We start from the raw sequence: 19,043 nt of genomic DNA, 5'->3' as shown, positions 1-19,043 counted from the left end.
ATTAAAGTTTCTCTAAATCTTAAACATTTGAGAAGAACTAGCAGGTTACTGGAGGAAGAAGCAAGCTGTGGTAATCCTGAGTTCCTCTCTGCAAAGGAAACAAAATGCACAACATTGCTGTGGGAGAAACGGAAGGATTCTAGAAAGTGATGATCAAACTCTTCCTGATAGAAACCAGAATTTTCTGGTGGTTTTTTTTTTTTTGGCATTGACTTGCAGGACAATAAACTACCACGTTGTAGTTTTCTCCATTGCTTGCAAAACTTATTAGCTGCAGACCCACGCAGTACATTCATTTAACTTGTGTAATTCTTACTGTTGACTGGAAGAAGTTAACTCCTTGAAGAGGAGATTGGGGATGGGTGGCAGACTGCGTCAAAATCACTGGTATGGTATTTTGAAAATAAGTTGCTTTTTTCTGTCTTCTATGCTAAGAAGAAAGAATATTTTAGGTAATTCTCATGAAAATGCTGAAGAACTTGAAAGAGCCAGTGAGATGAAGGAAAAAGAAGCTGCATTGTAAGTTTGGTGTCAGTAAAGCAGTTACACTCCATTTCTGGAGAATGCCACTGCGTTGGGCTGCAGTTTACACTCTGCTTTTGCTCATTCATGGCTCTGCTAAACACAATGCTTGGCTTTAATGAGGGCTAATCTAAAGAAAAAAGCTCTGCGCTCTTCTCTGTGCATATATTCCCTAATACTTCCATTTCTGTGCTTGTTGCTGTTTCTTAATTGAAAACGTACTGCTTCAATAATTTAAAAATTCTTTAATATCATGCACTGTCTTATTTTAATGCTTTGCACTGCGGATGTATGTTGCAAAAAGAAGTAGCCAGTGGCTTCCTCTATTTATTTACTCAGATTGACAATTTCATCTAGTTGCTTAATGATTTTTTTTATTTTAAAAATCCCCCTTTTCATGACAGCCTTACATTCACTACAAATTACAAGCTATGGAAGAAAGTACTAATAACAAAATGATGATTTCTTGATGGTATAACAAAAAGTGGCAGGCATTGTAAAAGGCATAAGGGATCCTTTGAAAAACAAGTGATTTAAAAAAAAAAGCCAACAAAGAATAAAATATATTTACGTACATACATGCCAGGAAATTAACTCACAGAATCACACAGAATCACAGAATCAATCAGGTTGGAAGAGACCTCAGGGATCATCGAGTCCAACCGTTGCCCTTACACCGCCAGGCAAGGTGATGGAACAGATCATCCTGAGTGCCATTACACGGCACATGCAGGACAATCGGGGCATCGGGGCCAGCCAACATGGATTCATGAAAGGCAGGTCCTGCTCGACCAACCTGGTCTCCTTCTATGACAAAGTGACCTGCTTAGTAGATGAGGGCCGGGCTGTGGATGTAGTCTATCTAGACTTCAGTAAGGCATTCGACACTGTCTCCCACAGCATCCTCCTGGACAAACTGGCTGCCCGGGGCTTGGATGGGTGGACTCTTAAATGGGTTAAAAACTGGCTGGATGGCCGAGCCCAGTTAATTCTTTATTTTTCAGCTTACCATAGTGCATGTTTGGAGGGAAATGGTTTGATCTAAGAGTTTTTACATACAGTAGTAACAATTCTAGGCTGTTTACATCATGGTACAGAGTTGTGTAGGTTTTTTTCAGTCTTTGTAAAAGAAAATAATCACAGAATCACAGAATCAACCAGGTTGGAAGAGTCCTCTGGGATCATCGAGTCCAACCTTTGACCTAACACCACTGTGTCAACTAGACCATGGCACTAAGTGCCATGTCCAGTCTTTTCTTAAACACCTCCAAGGATGGTGACTCCACCACCTCCCTGGGCAGCCCCTTCCAATGCCTAATGATCCTTTCTGTGAAGAAATTTTTCCTAATGTCTAACCTGAACCTCCCCTGCTAATGTTGTGACCTAGAGTAGCAAAGGTTGGATTGAAGATTGTTGTTTATGAAGATCTTCAAAGATGAGTAGGGATTCTCTGTTTTAAAAAATGGTGAATGTGGGGAGCTATTGGTGAAAAGAGGGAAACTCATAAGTGATTTGAGGTGCCGCTAGAAACACAGAATTAACTGCCAGTTTGCAGCACCGCTCCTAGTTGCAGTGAGAGATGTCTGTTAGATATTGTGAGCTCTCATTTAACCAAGTGAATTGTCCACAGGTGTCTAGAGTTCCTTCTACAAAATGATGCCAATCCGTCCATCCAAGACAAAGAGGGGTACAACACTGTGCATTACGCTGCTGCATATGGGCACCGGCAGTGTTTGGAACTGGTGAGTGCTCAGATGGTTTGGAGGTCTCTTAACTGCTCAGATATATATATATCTGTATATGCTAGTATTATGAACTCCCCTGACAGTAACTATTTGAATTCTTTGGATATTCACAAATCTGTGAAAACCTGCAATATGGTGCAGTTAACTCAAATATATGCAACCAGTTATATCTTAAAAACATGTTAATCTTGATAATCCAGTCCTCGTTCAACAAGCTTGTGCTTAAATGTTGTCTTTGAGTGGAGTTTGTGTGTGCTCAAATTATTTTTAACTGTGATCAAAATATTCTCGGTGTATGTGCCAGTAGTAAGTGATAGTTCCTAGTGCATGATGGTGTATGTGCCTTCTGCAGCTGGCACATTATCTGACTTGTAAGCTGAGAGAGTAAATAGCTTTTGTCAGCTGCATACCTGCAGTGCCTGTTTTCCTCTGATGAAACAATAGCAGCATTGATAAAATTACCATAATCAAGATTAACCTTGTATGCAGTGTAACTGGGGGTTTTGTTGTTGTTTTTTGGTATCCTGCACTTGAATGATTAGAAATTGCATCTCATAAGAAGCCAAAAATTTTTAGCTGCAAATTGGATTTGGGAGATGTATAGTATGGATTTACAGAAGTTTGTGACTTGTAAAAATAAGTGTTGTGAAGATGGATGTTAACTGAGCTGCTTGATATACAGGGTGATCCAAAATTATTGTGTCACATATAAGTAGGCTCTAATTGATTTAAAAAAAAGCTGTAATTAGAAAATGGTATAGATATTCAGTCTTTAGTAAGAACACTGTGTGCTGTTTAGTGTTTTATGTTGTTTGGTTCTTTCTTTCTTTGTTGAAGAGTCAAAGTACTTAATTATTGAAAAGGAGTTCTGCACAGCACATGCTGCTTTCACACCACATTGACCAGAGCTGTCAGTTAGGAAACCTTGACCTGTAGTTATGCCAGGGCAGCCCTGGGTCAGGATTTCAGGTGGGATGTTAAGCCTTTTTAGCTCCCACCTGCAAGCATGTATATTTAGGATGCTTAAAACATCACTGCTGCCTTGTTGCTCGTGGGGATGGAGGGGTCCTCTGCAGAGGACCATTTGGAACAAAAGCAAATGTTCTTGGTATTTGAAGGGCATATATATAGAGTAGCCTCCTCTGTGCTGTGTACAAGCCTACACTTGTATGGCCACAGCAATGTGTATTGCAACATTATCTGTGTCTTAACGCCAGATTCTCGCATGACTTGCACGAGCAGAGACCTCCATAAAGGCATCTTCACTGGGGAATCCTCTTTCAGCCTTCGTCTTATAGTCCCTGCGTGCTGCGAGGCATGGAGCAGGCACGGAGCAAGGGCTCCTCTCTTTACTTTTGCTTGTTGCTGTGCATGTTTTCTGGCAACGTATCAGTTGCAGACAATGACCTGTTATCAAGTCCTAGTGTTGCTTAGGCTTGCCAGACAAAAGGAGGAGCTGGGAATGCAGTGCATATCAGAGGTGTTGGGTTTTCTTTTAATTTTGGAGGGTGAAATGCAAACTGTGGGCTAGAGACAGCTGTGCAGCAAGTGTTCTATATTTGGACAGAGAAATTCAATGTTTTCCCATGTCCGTCCTCCTATGTTTGTGACTATAGCTGCAGTATAGGAACCCGAGGTCAAGCATCATTTCCAGAGTTACAGTCATACAGTTGTTCTGTGTACGCCTGTGAAAGCTAGCTGCCATGAATTTTAGCCTTTTGCATGCAAAGGACCACTATTGTGTACTAGGGTGTCTGCCTGAAAGTTTTGGTGGGTCCAGGATTTTGCCATTGGTGTTTAGAGGCTGACAGGCATCTCATTTTCTCTCTGGAATACAAAAGCTAAATGTACCAGAAAGTATTTGTGCTCGATCAACAGTAGGACCAGGACTTGTCGTCTTTGCACCCACTGTCACAAGAAGGTGATTCTGTTTTGTTCGTGTGAGCAGTTGTCCCTTAGCCCTAGTGAGTTACCAGGTCCTGAGTTTAATAACTTTATATTTGACAACAGTGACTAACTAATTGATACAGGCACTACCTTTACACTGATTCCTCTGCATTGCTTGGCTTCAGGATGGCAACAGGGCTGAGACCAAAGTCTTGAGTAGCTGAAAGGTAATTGTGCTCTGGGCATGAAATGGAAATAATCCTCATGCCTAGGTTTATTCACTTATTCCAACACGAGACTCCAGGTGTTAAGCCAATTTTTGATTCCTGTGCTTCATCTGATAAAGTAGTGTCATCTGTAGACAACGCAATGCCATAATGCAATCAAATTGTTTTTCACAGAGTTATGGTTATTCATGGCTCTTTGAAGGCTGTGTGTAAAAGCTGCAATAAGCATTCAACTGGTGCAGATGGAAAGGAGCCTCGCTGTCTTGTGAGGCTGACTGGTGGCTTGGTCACAGTTCATTGTGCTCTCTGTGGTGGACCTATGACAAGGACTTTGTCATGAACCATGAGCTTTATTTCTGGTAGCTATTAACCACAGTACATTGACTGCTCTAGTTACTCATAGTTGAATGAAGCATCCAGTAAGGTTTAATTGCTTCTAGGCATGACTTTTTAGCTAGAGGCCCCTTGTTCTCCACACAGCAGAAAGAACAGTAAGTCATCAAATGCCATCTTCGTCCTCCAGCCTTCTGTTTATCTGTTTTGAAAACTAAACCAATGGACATCCACAGAATGGGCAACGCTCTTTGCCTTGTTTCTCTCTCCTGAGCCGCACCAGGCTCTCCTCAGTAATGGTGCAGGCAGCTGCTGATTCCAGTTAACACTGCAGGTTGGCTTGACGGGTTAGTGTGGGACAGCTGCTTATGTCTGAGGAGTACTTGGCTGGTTTTATTGCTGTACCTTGGAAATACATTTTTCTTGTTTTTCTTGTCTTCAGTGCTAATGAAAAGGAAAATAAGATTCACAATACTTTTAGTTGCTCTTACTCAAGGAACAGTGGGAGCCCAGCAGCCCTAATTCCAGTGTAAATATGTCTCTAGATAGGCAGGGAGACTTTTTTATTTTAGTTTCACACATGCAATAACAGAGATAAATTGATGTCTGTCTTAGAAGTGCTAACTTTGAGCCACTAATCTGTGTCACAGGAGCTCTGACATACAGAATACTCCTTCTAAAATATTTCCAGTCCCTTCCATCCTGAAGAAGAGATTTTCAGGCAGGAGTATTGACATAAAAACATTATTTTTCAGTGCTAAACTAACTGTTATTTTACTGTTTTATCCCTTGGGTAAATATTTTTGGTTTATTATTGATAACTCATAGATTAGAGTATCTAGGAATTATCTTCCCTAGAACAAGACAGTTCTTTATGGGCATAAAACTGTTAGAGGAAAGAGTTCATATAAAATATGAAGCTTTAATTCTGATCAAAACTAAGGCAAAATGGGTGCAACAAGCACCTTGATTTTATGAGTAATGGTTACTAGTATTTCTCTTCATGCACAACACCGAACTTCAGCAAAATGTTGGGGAAATATTTCAGTGTTCCAGAATATGTCAAGTTTATCAAAGACCTTGTAAGATTAATTTTTTCTTCCCCTCTCCTCCCTGGTTTTTATAACAGGTATCTAAAATAGCTTATTTCTAAATAAATGGTCACTTAAAAAAAAAATCTGAAGACGACGACGCAGTATCCAGTGGAGTTTCTTTTGCTGTGATCTGTGCTTTAAGCACCACAGCTTCTCAGCATTACAAAAGATTTACACATTTGAGTACAGTTTAGGAAAGGCTGGTTTATCTACAAAAATATAGTTTCATTTTTTTGACTTCTGCGTTTACTGTGAGCCCAATACCTTGACTGGAATTTATCTGAATTACTTTGTGGGGAGAGGAGAGGTATTAGGAGAAGTAAGGATTGAGAGTGAAAAGGTCTTGTCTTTTGACCCAAACACATAAAACTGGTGTTTGTGTGTTCAGCCACAGAGCTCAATGACAGAAGCTTTTTTCCTGGAGGACCTTTAGGTTGTCTGGGATATTAGTGGGGTAGTTCCCCTGCAATGCATGACGTGATGTTGCTAAAAAGAGAAGAGTGGGAGCAGATTCTTGAATTCTTTCTCCATCTGTAAGGAGCCATTCATAAAGGCTGAATGGTGGGCATGTGTGCTCCCAAGCAACTGAAACGCCCATCTGCCTTCCTACTTCTAAAAATAACCTCACGTTTGTTTAGATCGGGTCTGGCTTCTTTGGTGTTCGGGAGTCAGGGATATCAGTCATGATCGCTAGCTGGTATTTTAGAGCTGATCACATCACCAAAATACTTTGAAAAAAAAAAAGAAAAATGTGGTGTTTTTTTTTCATTGAAATGATCTCTTACTGCAAAATCCTTATTGGTGTGAAAAGAATGAAATTGAAATTGTAATTTCACATTAAAATTCTATCTGGAGAGCCAGTCCAAGCACTTTGTGCTGGTAAAAATAGGTTTCTGTGCAGTGTTAGGGCAAACAGAATTAAATGCCTGTCTCCTATGTGAAATCTCTTCTCTGACTGTAAGAATTGATGGTTATTTTTTCTTTTAATCTGCTCTTTATTCCATCAGCAAATTAAATTCACTCTTTGGCTAATAGAAATTGAATCGGCACAGGGGCTAATTCATTTGAGGATGGGAGGAGAGCATGGTTTAACTGAAAACCGTGTCCGAAAGAAAGGCAGATCTCAGTGTGCCCGCCTGCCTGCAGCGAGGTGATGCGCATAGCGGTGCATGCTGCGGGAAGGAGCAGAGGGAGGTCTCCCGCTAGCAGAAGGCCATCTTGGCTGTGCTGTGAGAGGCTGGGTTTGAAGAGAAAGAAATCACCTTTTATTAGACCTGCCGTTACCACTGGAAAATAGTTAAGCCATGTCTTCAAACACTTGGTTCCTTAACCTGTGGAGAAGTTGAAATCACAGACCTTATAAATCTCTGACGTGGCTGCTACTAATTATATGTCTCTTCTCCACAAGAATTTGTTCATTCATCCATCTGAGAGCAGGACACTGGTAATTAGCGACGAGTGAATCGCTAGGGTGGCTGGGATAGGTGTTACAAAGCCTTTTGCCGCATGGGGATCCGGCTCGGATGCTTGTCAGGTGGCAGCCCCTGGGCTGCCTCCTGGACTGAATATCTTCATTTGAGGGATATGTTCTGGGTTTTCTCCTTCGTGAATGCCTGTCCATCTCCATGACCAACACCCTGTTTCCTAAAGGAAGTGGTTTGTTGGAAACCGTTTCGTGCAGTGAACAAGTTTGTACCTGTGTCTATGAGGGCTTTTCCCATGTGGAAGCTCCTTTATTAGTGGAGGAAGCTCAAAGTCATTAACTCGAGTGGCTCTAAAAAGGAAAAGAATTTAGCAACTTAAGGCTTGAAAAGAACTTCAATAAACCTAATTTGTCTGTCAGTCCTAGAATCCCCCAAATAAAGCCAGACTGACTCAATTACTTAAGTTTTGATGTCACCATTAGTGCAATATGTACCCACTGGTTAAACAATGAATAGGAGCCTATATATGCTAGATATGCCAGTATATTTTGGCTTAGATTTTGTATTTTGGAAACTAGATAATTTGATCTAAAAATGTTTTCTAGAAAGCTACTGCTGCTTGTGAGCTCCGTGAGTGCACCATTTGCTTTCACACCTTTCTGGCACTTCGGCTTGTAAGGCAGGAGTACTGCCTAGCATCTCTGAGGCTTATTTTCTGTCTCTCTGACAAAATTTGTCTTTTTTTTTAGTTTATATTTTTATTTTCCTGCGGTGGAGAAGCAAGGCACTTACATCTGCTGTCTTCTGACAGACAATAACAAGGCCATTGCAGGATTGCAGGAGATAGCTTTCGTTCGGTTTGGAGAGGGGTCATGGACTTCTGCCATTGCCTTAAATACCTGTCTGGGGTGTTTAAATGTAAATGTGTGAAGAATATCTGACTCTGTCTAGTCTACTGAATCCAATGAAAAGGGCATTTGATCATGGCATACGGCATTGTATTAGAGCATATAGCTCAGAAAAGCTGTGGGTGCTGGGATGTAGGGGGTGTAATCAGGCTTGTTTATGTAAGGCAAGATGTTTGCCTGCATGAGCAGACTTTCAAAAAGGAACTGTCACTGGTTTATTGGCCTTTGTAGGCTTACAAAGCAGTCTAACTTCACTAGGCAAAGTCTCCTGCAGTGTGTGTATTTTGTATCCGTAATATCTGTATTTTGTCAATTGAGTGGATTGATCTTAAACATTCTCATTGAACATTATTTTCCTCTTTCCCCCCCTCCCTTACGAAGTAATGCAGCTGGTATCTGTTCACAGTGGCTGTCTGACAGCAGGCAGTGGTCCCATGGCTTGAGGTGTATTTCATCCGTGGGTGACAGTGTAGAGATGGGTTCACACAGGGATCAAGTCTTGCTTTAGGATTCTGTTCATGCAGCGCTTGCCATGCAGTTTATTCTACAGGAAAAACAAAACAAAAAAACGCGAAACACTTGCAGATTACCATTATACTTGAATATTTATGTCTTTAATTATTCTAATTGACATTTTTAATTAGATTGGAACCAAAACTCCATTGGATATAGTGAGTAAATGAAAAATGATTGCATGTCGTGTATTTTCATTTTCATTTAAACTTCTTATGGTATTTTGCAAGTCCTTGCATTCACTCTGATAAAGCCTGAAGAAGAATCACAACTCTGAACTAGCATGCCATGTACTTCAAGCCACTGCATGTGCGCTGCTTTTGTTTCCGTTGGATTTCCTTCTTGCTGTTGCTTACAGGCTCGAGCTTTGCTAGAAAGTCTGTTGCTTTTCCTCGGTCAGTCTTAGGAGCTGTGAGTCAAATGCACGTACCTGACTGGCATGACACTTTTCTGGATGTTACAGTAGCTTTGCGTTTGGTAATGTGAAATGGAACCAAAACTTGTCTGTTTTCTGGAAGTTTGTGGCCAGTTCCAAAGTGGTTCAGAGAAAAAATGTAAATTACACATCTTCAAGTGAGTCTGAATTTAAAAAGCACTTGTGTGTATTTCACAGTAGGCACAAATGAGGGGAGAGTAGCAAAAATACCATTGAAATGCACATTTTTTAAATTGACTGTCACTGTATTTCACCAGTGCTCAAATCTTCTAGCTAAAGAGGAAATTTTTTAAGGATAGACATTTCTCTAAATAAAAGCTTTCCTGTACCTTTTACACAAGTGTATGAAATTTTGCACAACTTTCACTAGGTAAGAAGGTCCTTAAACCAAAGTATGAGGCTTTACAGAACCTCTGAGGTAGAATTTCTGGCCAGAAAGAAACATGATATACATGATTCGAGTGTGAAAGTTCCAGGTTCAAATCTCTGCCCTGACTGACAAAGAAATTGGACTTCTGCATCCCGGGAAGTGACCAACATGTTACGCTGGCTGGTACTGGGTAGGATCTCTTGCTCTTGTTTGGAGCTATTCTGCTTTGTAGAAATACTCCTTGGGTGAGAATCCCCTGTAGAACCCACTGAGTATGGCACTCATATGGTTTAATATGAAATGATTTTGTATGAAGTGGAAGAGCTCTAACAGAAGCTCCAGTGGCCTGGAGGTCTGCTTGAATTTTGAGAATTAGGTGTGTTTAAAGATGAACATTGTTCTCTTACGTGCCAGGTAAGTGTCCAGTTTGCATGGTGGTGACTATTCTGGTAGGATATTTAAACTTTGTACTGGAAGCGTTGCGTGGAACTACTAACAAATTTCTTCAGACTCAGTCTACCTAAGCTCTTGTGAAACAACTTCTTGCTTCTCTTATTTTAATTTCACCCGTAATCCATGAACATGAGTGAAATCGATGTAAACACTGATTAATCTGATTTTTAAAGCCTGATTTTAGGAATAATATCAGACACTTGGTTAAGGATGTGTATTGGTTTTAACCTGATCAAATTAAAATAATATGATCATTTGTATATACAAATATGGAGAGAGCTTATAGGATTGCTTGCCCCTCCCCGAGGATATGTTTGTACCACTTCAGCTTTGAATTATTCAATCAAGAATAATTCTGTGATTTAAAAATATGCTTCCCAGGTATAAAGTAGTACAGAGGTTAATTCTGTTATTCTTTTCTATCTCATCTGAAGCAACTGATAAGAGTCTTCAATCTTGTGCTTGCTACTTGCTGGAAAAATCCTTTATTTAAAAGAAGCTGCTGCTGGTATGTTTTCCCCCAGTAGAGACAATTATCCATTGCAATTTATCAGGAAAGATGAGATTCAGAGTGACATCCTAGCTGATATAGTTTCATTCAGTTCTGAAAGTGACATTAAAAATTGTTACTAATTGCCACTTCTGAATGACCTTGTAAGTGATAAACTACATTGCTATGTAATTATTGCAGAAGAGCAATGTTCAACTATTTCTTTTGCCTTACTCACTAAAATAGTAAAACTCTCAAAGAAAAGTCACTTTAACTTCATTGGTAGTTAGGTCAAACCTTGGACCAGTAGCTCATATAAATGGCTGTGCCTAGAGGTGTGGGTGCATGATGGCTTGTACAGAATCACGCGGCCTGTTCTCCTTTAGGATTTGAGATAGCACCCATCGTTATAGTGTCTATGGTTTGAAGTTTCTTCTGACGTCTTCCTTTTAAAAGTGTAGCTTAAACCTTTTATGCATGAAAGTATTATCTCCTTTTCTGCCTAATGGTAATTTTAAATTACTGAGATGCTTCATGAAGCCTTTTTTTTTTTTTTAAATGAGAGCTGAATTTTAGAATATATTATAGTCTATAAGGACAATATATAAAGTATCCTGACTCATTAACTGGTGTATTGGAGTAAAAAAAAATGAAGGGGGGAAAAAACCCCACACCATATCCTGCCATATAATCCTTTATTATAACCCCAGAATAAAATCAAGCAGTAAATCCTCTTATGCCTGTAAATACCCTTACTGTACAAATAAAATAAAATTGTGAGAACTGTAAAAGTTATTAATCTTCATACAGAGCTGGGCGAGAGAAGACGGTTTATAATAGCAGCCTTGTAGTGCTATTAGTTTGTAACAATAGAACAGAGTAATTGACGTGTTCTATCTTACTTTGTCTGCATCTCACTCCCGAAGCATTCAAGTTCATGTTTCTGAGTTTGAAGACTTACAAAATAATTACATACAGCATTAAATAGCGCTGTCATGGGAAGTGAAGGGGTCGTGCTGGGAATTCCCAAGAGGCAGAAAGAGAGTAAGGGTATCCTTACCTTTTAAAAGGTTATAACCTAACCAGAGTGAGGAGTGCCCACCAATTTCACTTGCAGTGTCTCTGCACAATTCTGACATCTGCTTAAAACCTGTGGACAATCAATATATAGAAATGTAATCAGCTAAAAGGCATAATTTCAATGGCACAAGAAATTAGAAATGAGATGTGCTGGGACTTTCTCCAGCCAGGCACCAGTAACCATAAGCTGTTAGTAATTCATACTTATTTGTCTGTCTTTAGTGAAATGCATTGGCCAGCTTCTAGCAGGCAGGTACGTACGGCAGCACAGCGTGGATTGCTCTGCGGGGGTCTGTGCATTTAAGCTTCTGTGGCTGTCAGGGCAAATGCTTTTGAGTGATAAATTTGCCTTTTTAAAAACAGACGAAACTGTGGGTAGCTTCTTACAAGTATGCTCTAAGATGGAAGCATCGTGGAGATACAGCCCCCCTGAGGACACGCTGGTTTATGTGTTCTTATAGCAAGTATATGTAATTTACTACGAATGCATTCTTAGAATCATAGAAACGCTGGTGAAACTGGAAAACTGCCTGGTAACTTGGAGCTGGTGCTTTTTGTCTCTGCGCATGATGTCTACCCTTCAGATGACTTATTTTTAATTGTTATAAAGTGGTGCTTGACAAGGTGTACTAAAAAAATTATTAGTGCCATGTCTTTAATCTTCCTCTTCTTGCTCTCTTTTATAATTTCTCTTCTTGCACTGTCTGGCTATGTCAGGTTTACCATCAAATTCTTGTTTACGCTTGACTTCATGATGGAGACATTCAGCCTTATGAGTAATAAGCTCATTAAGCCTAGTCTGCATCAGCTTAAGCTGCTTTAACTTTAAGCTACGGAGATGCCTTTTGTGAGGGGCTCTCCAATCCCACAGTTTGTTCCTTTAGAGCCTTAATTTTGTCAATTTTCTGCGTGTTTTTTTTTTTTATCTACCCTAAAGGCAATTACCTGCCTTGTTCCAGGAGACTTTTGGAGCCTTTTGACAGGTTAAGGGAAGTATTCCGATGTTAAGATTTTGATCCTGAAATTTCAACAGGTGGTGATAAATGTAATTAAAAGTGATTAAATTAGTCTGCTATGCTGGCCTTATGAACTCCGAGTAAAGGCCAGTATTAGGCAGGCAGTGGAACAGGCTTAGTGCTTGGGTTTGTTTGGTGGGATTTTTTTTTAGTTTGTTTACTCACTAGAGAAAATCATAATGCATTCGTGTATCCAGAGCTGGCTACTGCTTCATCGTGTTTATAGCGAACTTGTATAAGAGAAGAACAATATTTTAAACCGGAGGTGGCTCCACATGGTAAGACCAAATGTGTTTCCTCGCTCTGACCCAGACCTACTGAAAAAAACATGTGGGACTTGATTTTTTTTTCCCATAGCTGTAGGGATGTGTTAAAATCCGTATTACTGTTAATGCACACACTCACTTGCTTATGAGTGGTATTTGCATCAACACACATTTCTTTCCCAGTCCTGACATTTTACTAGGCAAAAAATAAACAAATTACTGCTTAATTTTCTAGCTTTTCCATAGGATTCAGATCAATGTTCTTGTTTAATAAGAGATTTGTGACACCATATGCATTATTAATACCAGCTTATATTCCAGTTTGATTTTTTGATAGATTTATCCTTGATGTAGGTCTATTAAAGACTAATTTGTTACACCAAAAGTTCAGGCATACGTCAGAGTTTAGGATGTTCCATCACCTTGCAGTGTAGGCAAGCCTGCCATAGGCTTTCAGTGGACTCTTTGGAGAGTCTTCCATGTTGTCATACCCTAGAATTGTCCGGATTGTCATAAAAACTTCCTTTCCTCTTTTCCAGTCTTTTAATGAGCTCCTTACTCTATCAAAAAAAAAAAAAAAAAACACAAAAAAAACAAACCAAACAACAAAAGCCTCAAAAAAAGCTGTGTGAAAAATTGACTTGTAACCTTAGAAACATTACAAGTCTGTTGTTGTTACCTGTCATGCTTTTCTTTCCTTTTTTTCAGTCTCCTATTACTAATTTTCTATAAAATGCTAATTTCCAGTCACAAAGGTATTTGGAGACTAATTCTTTGCGTAGTTATTAAGTAAAAGGCCATGCACACCAGCAGTGCTACTCAACAGATGTTGAATTGTCAACATTGCTGTCAATACTGTGTATGATTTTCTTTGCAGCCTCAGTTGGGTAAGTTGCCAGGGTTCATGTGCTGTTGTGGAGTGGTGCTGATCCGTAGCTCCTCCTTCTAGATGGACAGAAATGCCCTGTTTTTTAAGCCTTGAAATGCTTTGGGATCCCTTGAAATGAAAAGCATCATATAGAAGTGTGATGCATGGGATTAGAAGTTTGTAAGAATTCAAGGATGTGTTGCGTTATGGAAAACTGTCATTATTATAGGAGCAGGTTCTACTTTGATAAATTATAAAAATTACAGTGAATGACTCACAGCTCAGTTATAATTATTCCCAGCCCTAATTATGTGCCAGGATTATCCGGAATGCTGTATCAGACATGGCTTGCATATGCATTACCTGTGTATTCAGGAAACTGCACTTTTTCCAATGTAAACTTGCAGAGGGCTCTACTCCACAAATCCTTCCTTTTGAGGGCTCCTTTCTCACCCAAGCAGGCCCTGTGATTTCAGGGAAACTAATTAATCAGGGTAAGGATGTTCATGACAAGCTTTTAAACTAGCTTTATAAGTTTACCCTGTGGGAAAAAACTTGAAAATACTTTACAGAAAAGGTTGTGAAGCATTTATTCCTCAATACTCACTACAGACATCTGAGGACAAAATATATCTTTGCTGCTTTATAGTCCATGAGAACTTATCCCGCCTCATGCAAAGATGTTTTAAGACTGTCTTTTTTTTTTTTTTTCAGCTTCTGGAAAAAACCAACAATGTGTTTGAGGAATCTGATTCTGCAGCTACAAAAAGTCCTTTGCATTTAGCTGTAAGTATGAGACATGTGTGAAGTGTTTGATCAATATCTCCTAAAATAATTCCTTAGTCTCTGTCTTTGAAGCAAGTTTAATCATAGACTTGTTTTGAAAAAGCTGGGAAGGGATGTAGGCCTAGATATAACAAAAACAGGTTCTGGGCCGGAATCATTAATTAAGTTTTTGGCAGTTGAAGCTTTTGGTTCTTATTGACTCTGACACTCAGGTTAGAAGATGACACAGACACTGAAGCGAAATTAAATGGGAAGTCGCAACTTTTATTTATAACTAGTTTGTAAATTTGGGGCCAGAGCTTGAGCCTATGGCTTTGATCGTGGAATGGGATACTCTGATGTTCTCCTGGAGATATGCAGAGTGCAAAAAACACAGCAAGGTGTGGGAAAGCATGCTTAAACCCCAGCAGTGCCCTGGGAGCATGCCATGGAAACTGTGCTATCAAAAGGGGATCCAGCACACATGGCCTCATAGATCACAATAGCTCCCTGTCACGGTTTAAAGCTGGGCCAGTTATTAAACCTGTGGCAGATGCCCTCTGTTATCCCCCCCCCCTCCCCCCAAAGGGAAAGGGAAAGGGAAAAGGGAGAGAGGCTTCCGGGTTGGAAAGTTAAAACAGTTTTAATAAACTATAATAATGAAAAAAAAAAAAATATAATAATAATAATAGAAATAATCAAATATATACAAATATATATACAAAACCAAGATTGAGCTCCCCTGAAGTCAGCCACGTCACCACCGGCACTGCAGGGCAGGCTCCGGGAAGGCCCAGGCTGGGCCTAGCAACGGTTGAGAGCTGGATTCAGGGATGCACGGATCGGGATCGGGGGCAGCAGGAAAACAGACGGAGTCCTCCCTGGACACCGGCCATAGCAGAAAGGGCGCGACCCTCGTGATCCCCCCCCTTTATACCGAGAATGACGTGTGTGGGATGGAATACCCTCGTTGGTCAATTTTGGGTCACCTGCCCTGTCTGCTCCCCACTGCAGCTGCAACACCCCTTCGGCTCTTCACTTGTAAGCAGTGAGGAATTCAGCAGTGACCTTGGTTTCTCTAAGAATAAGTACAGCAAGAGCCTTACTGCACAACATCCCTACCGGTGCCTCAGCGATAACTACAAACTTCGGGCGTTATCAGTCTTGGAGGCAGACACTGTCTGCAAACATGCAGTTACTTAGAGGAGACTTAGCTGAAAGCAAAAATCACTGAAAGGAAAATCGGCCTGGTTTAGGCCAAACCAGGACACTCCCCTTTCCCAAGAGCTCAAGATTCATGATCCCTTTTCCCAGTTTTCTTGTGCAGAATCACAGAATAATTGAGCTTGGCATGGACCTTTGGAGTGCAGCTAGTCCCACCTCTGTGCTAAAAGCAGAGTCAGCTAGAGCAGGTTTTCTCAGGGCCATGCCCCGTCGCATTTTAAGTATCTCCAAGCATGGAAAGTTCACGGCCTCCAGGCATTCTATTCCAGCAACTGACCACCATCACAGTAAAAATGGGTTTGTTTTTGCATTAAATTGAATTTCCTGTGTTTAAATCTGGGGCCATTGCCTCTTGTCTTGTCACTGGGCACCCCTGAGAAGAGACTGGCTCTGCCTTCTTTGCTCCCGTCAGGTGTTTATACACATTGGTAAGACCCCCCTGAGCATTTTCTTTTTGAAGCTGAAGAGTTCCAGCTCTCTCAGCCTCTCCTCATACGTCTTTCACAGCCTGGCTCTTCACTGAATAGCCAACCTCACCGTGAAGCTGCCCTCCTCTTGACAGGGAAGCAACTCGCTTACTTGAAAATAGCAGCTAGTTTTAGCTCTGTAGTCATTATATCTCTGTTTCCTAGTCAGCCAGAACAGCTCTGACCGTTTGAAGTATCCACGCGTAATCTGAGGGAACAAAGGCCAAAACAGTTAGGTTAAAAGACTGAGTTTGTTGCTGAACTTTCCCCCCATCTTTTTTTTCTTCAATTTGAAGACTGTGGGAAGGAGAGTGTCACTCCTAAGCCCAAAGAGGAGTTACAACCTGCACTATCACTCACCCAGATTCCTGTGCTGGGAAGGGACTTGCCCTGCAGCTGGCCAGACAGCAAACTCATTTCCTCTCTGCTCCCTCCTGGGCAGAATCCTTGCAAGGACACTGCCAATGGCTCTCCCTCTTGTATGTGTTGCTGGTTAACAGCAGTTCATTCGCCTGAGACACCCCAAACCCACAGTTTAACAATTAAAAAGCTTACATAAGACATCAGTGTTTCACAGTTCAATTGCAGCTACCCAGGAGTGTCTCTGACATTTGTTTCAAACCCTCCCATGAACTGGGGTGCCTGGTCTAGCAGTGTCCACACAAATCTCTCCATGTGTGGATCCAGCAAGCCAGCAACCTACACCACAACACGAAGTCCCGTTGAATTGCTGGTACAGTGTGGTGGCCAAGGCCTCTGCTTACAGACGTTTGACCCTAGAATGGAAATGGGATTTAGAAATGAGGGGGTGGACTAGCAGCCAACAAAATAGTGACCTGCCATTCCCTGAGGCTATAGTGCATGATTATGGTCATGATGGAGTAAATGACTGCACAAGGCAAACCAACAGGAAGAAAAAGTCAGCTTCATTATCCTTTCAAGGAGAGGATGGGGTTATACAGTCTGCATGGCACCTTCAAGATAGATATCTCATATTGTGTCAAAGATCAGGTTGTTGCTAGTTGTTTTCTAAGTAAAATTGTCATGAAGAAGAAAAGCTTACAACTGCGTTGGAGTATTTTCTGAGATACGGGTTCCCTGTGCCCTGATTGTGTTTTGCTTTTCTTTTTCTGCCTTTGCCTTTCTGCTTTCCTTAAGTAGTTTTCTTGGTCTAACCGGGAAACAACTGTTCCCTGCACTATCCTGTTCTTTTGAAATTTTGACAAGGGTCACTAGGAGCAAGCTGCTGCCACCACTACTTAACCTTGAAATTCAGTGGCTTTTTGGTTCCTTCATGTTTGCATTTCTCTTCTGTTTTCATTAATTGCTTCAGCTCTGGTGATACTAATTATATGTTCATGTATAAATAAAAAGGATGTTCTCTGTGAGTCTGACAGTAGGGAGAGGAGGGCAGTCCCCAAAAAGATGAATGAAATGTTTCCAGTTTCTGGGTTTTTGCAACAGTTTCTGTGTTTGTGCTGTTGGCCCAAATGTGGCTGTAGGTCTGCAAGTGCATCTACTTGTCCACTGTAGTTGTTCTACCAAATGATCCTACTGGCAGGAATACTCCATGAAGCCTCAGCTATAAACAGCAGGTCAAGATTGCGTTTGTATTTGCACAAAAAGCTGTTCTGAGAATTGCCTTCATTTAGTTGGAGACCAGCAGATGTATTGAATTGAGCACCCAGTTAGGTGATAATCCGTGTGACCTCTGACCAGCATCACTCTAGTGAATCTAGTTTAAGAAGCAAACGTTTCCCAGAAAGATACTGTAGACTGTGAAAAATTAATAGTTGATTCGCCTGTGCTGAACTGGCTAATTACTGCCTGAAATTCCTCACCTTGGGTTGTATTAGAAGGTCAGAGCAAATCAACAATTGTCATTTCTGGCCCTAAACACTAGGAATTTTTTAGTTTCTTGGCTACAGTGTAGTTTGGGAAAATCCTTTCAAGTTGAAGAGAGAGTCACAAGGAATCAAGAAAACTGTGATTTCTGCTGTGTTTAGGAGACTGTGACAATGATGGATTTTATTCACGTATTATGTGAAAGTCTTTGAAAAACAAGAATTGTGTTCTTTATGTGACACATTTCATACTTCTAGGCCTATAATGGTCATCATCAAGCCTTGGAGGTACTTCTCCAATCTCTGGTAGATCTGGATATTAAGGACGAGAAGGGACGCACTGCTTTGGACCTGGCTGCATTTAAAGGGCACGCAGAGTGCGTGGAAGCTCTCATCAGCCAGGGTGCTTCTGTCACTGTAAAAGACAATGTCACCAAAAGGACCCCCCTCCACGCTTCAGGTGAGTGCGTGCTTAGGTTACATTTGTGCTACGAACCTTACAACAAAAGGTTACCTTTACCTACCTACTATCCCTGTGCACGTTTCTTCTAAATGCAAGGAGGAGATTTTGACATGCACTGAGGAGTGCTGCTTGTCTGCTGAGGCCTACAGTTAACCCTTTATCTTTCATTTCCTTGGACTTTTTCCCTTTGTCCCTGTGGTTCAGTCCTCCCTCACACATAATCCTGTATTTTTTCCCACCACTATTGCTCTGCCCTTACCTGCTTGCCTCTACTTTACCCTACCTCTCTATTACCACTACTCTTTTAAGATATGTGATATTTCCCCTGTGATACCTTCTGTTAATGGTTCGTCAGCCAAAAAATTGGGAAGAGAGAAGAATTGCCTCACTGCTTCTCCTGTGGAAGAAAGGCTGAAAATACAGGTAGACTCCCATTGCTGATGAAATTATCCTGGTGTTCAAAACTTTCAACCTTTTGCAGGGGCAGCACTATAGAAATTCACCCCTTTTCAGACATTATCCTCCTCCTCAGCTAGCTTGTGAACTTGCTGTTGCTGGGAGTCTGCTCCATTCCTCATGTGTTGAGTGTTAATTATGCAATGTGTATAATTCACAGGAAAATGCAGAATTTGTCATTTATTTAAAGGT

The 19,043-nt window shown here is 40.8% G+C and overlaps 1 protein-coding gene across 1 annotated transcript in view; it reads left to right on the top strand.

Annotated features, from left to right (window-relative positions):
- Window positions 1–19,043, top strand: part of ANKRD44 (ankyrin repeat domain 44) — a 141,883-nt gene that overhangs the window by 107,325 nt on the left and 15,515 nt on the right. Inside the window, exons 15-19 of the mRNA XM_068407361.1 lie at window positions 436–519; window positions 2,153–2,264; window positions 8,785–8,811; window positions 14,347–14,418; window positions 18,191–18,392. Coding sequence (XP_068263462.1) covers window positions 436–519; window positions 2,153–2,264; window positions 8,785–8,811; window positions 14,347–14,418; window positions 18,191–18,392 — 497 coding nt within the window. The remainder of the gene's footprint in view (window positions 1–435; window positions 520–2,152; window positions 2,265–8,784; window positions 8,812–14,346; window positions 14,419–18,190; window positions 18,393–19,043) is intronic.

The sequence above is a fragment of the Nyctibius grandis genome, chromosome 9 (assembly GCF_013368605.1).
Source record: "Nyctibius grandis isolate bNycGra1 chromosome 9, bNycGra1.pri, whole genome shotgun sequence".
In the NCBI taxonomy this organism is placed as follows: Eukaryota; Metazoa; Chordata; class Aves; order Nyctibiiformes; family Nyctibiidae; genus Nyctibius; species Nyctibius grandis.
Note: the sequence above shows the minus strand (reverse complement) of the source record. Positions and strands in the feature narration are given on the sequence as shown.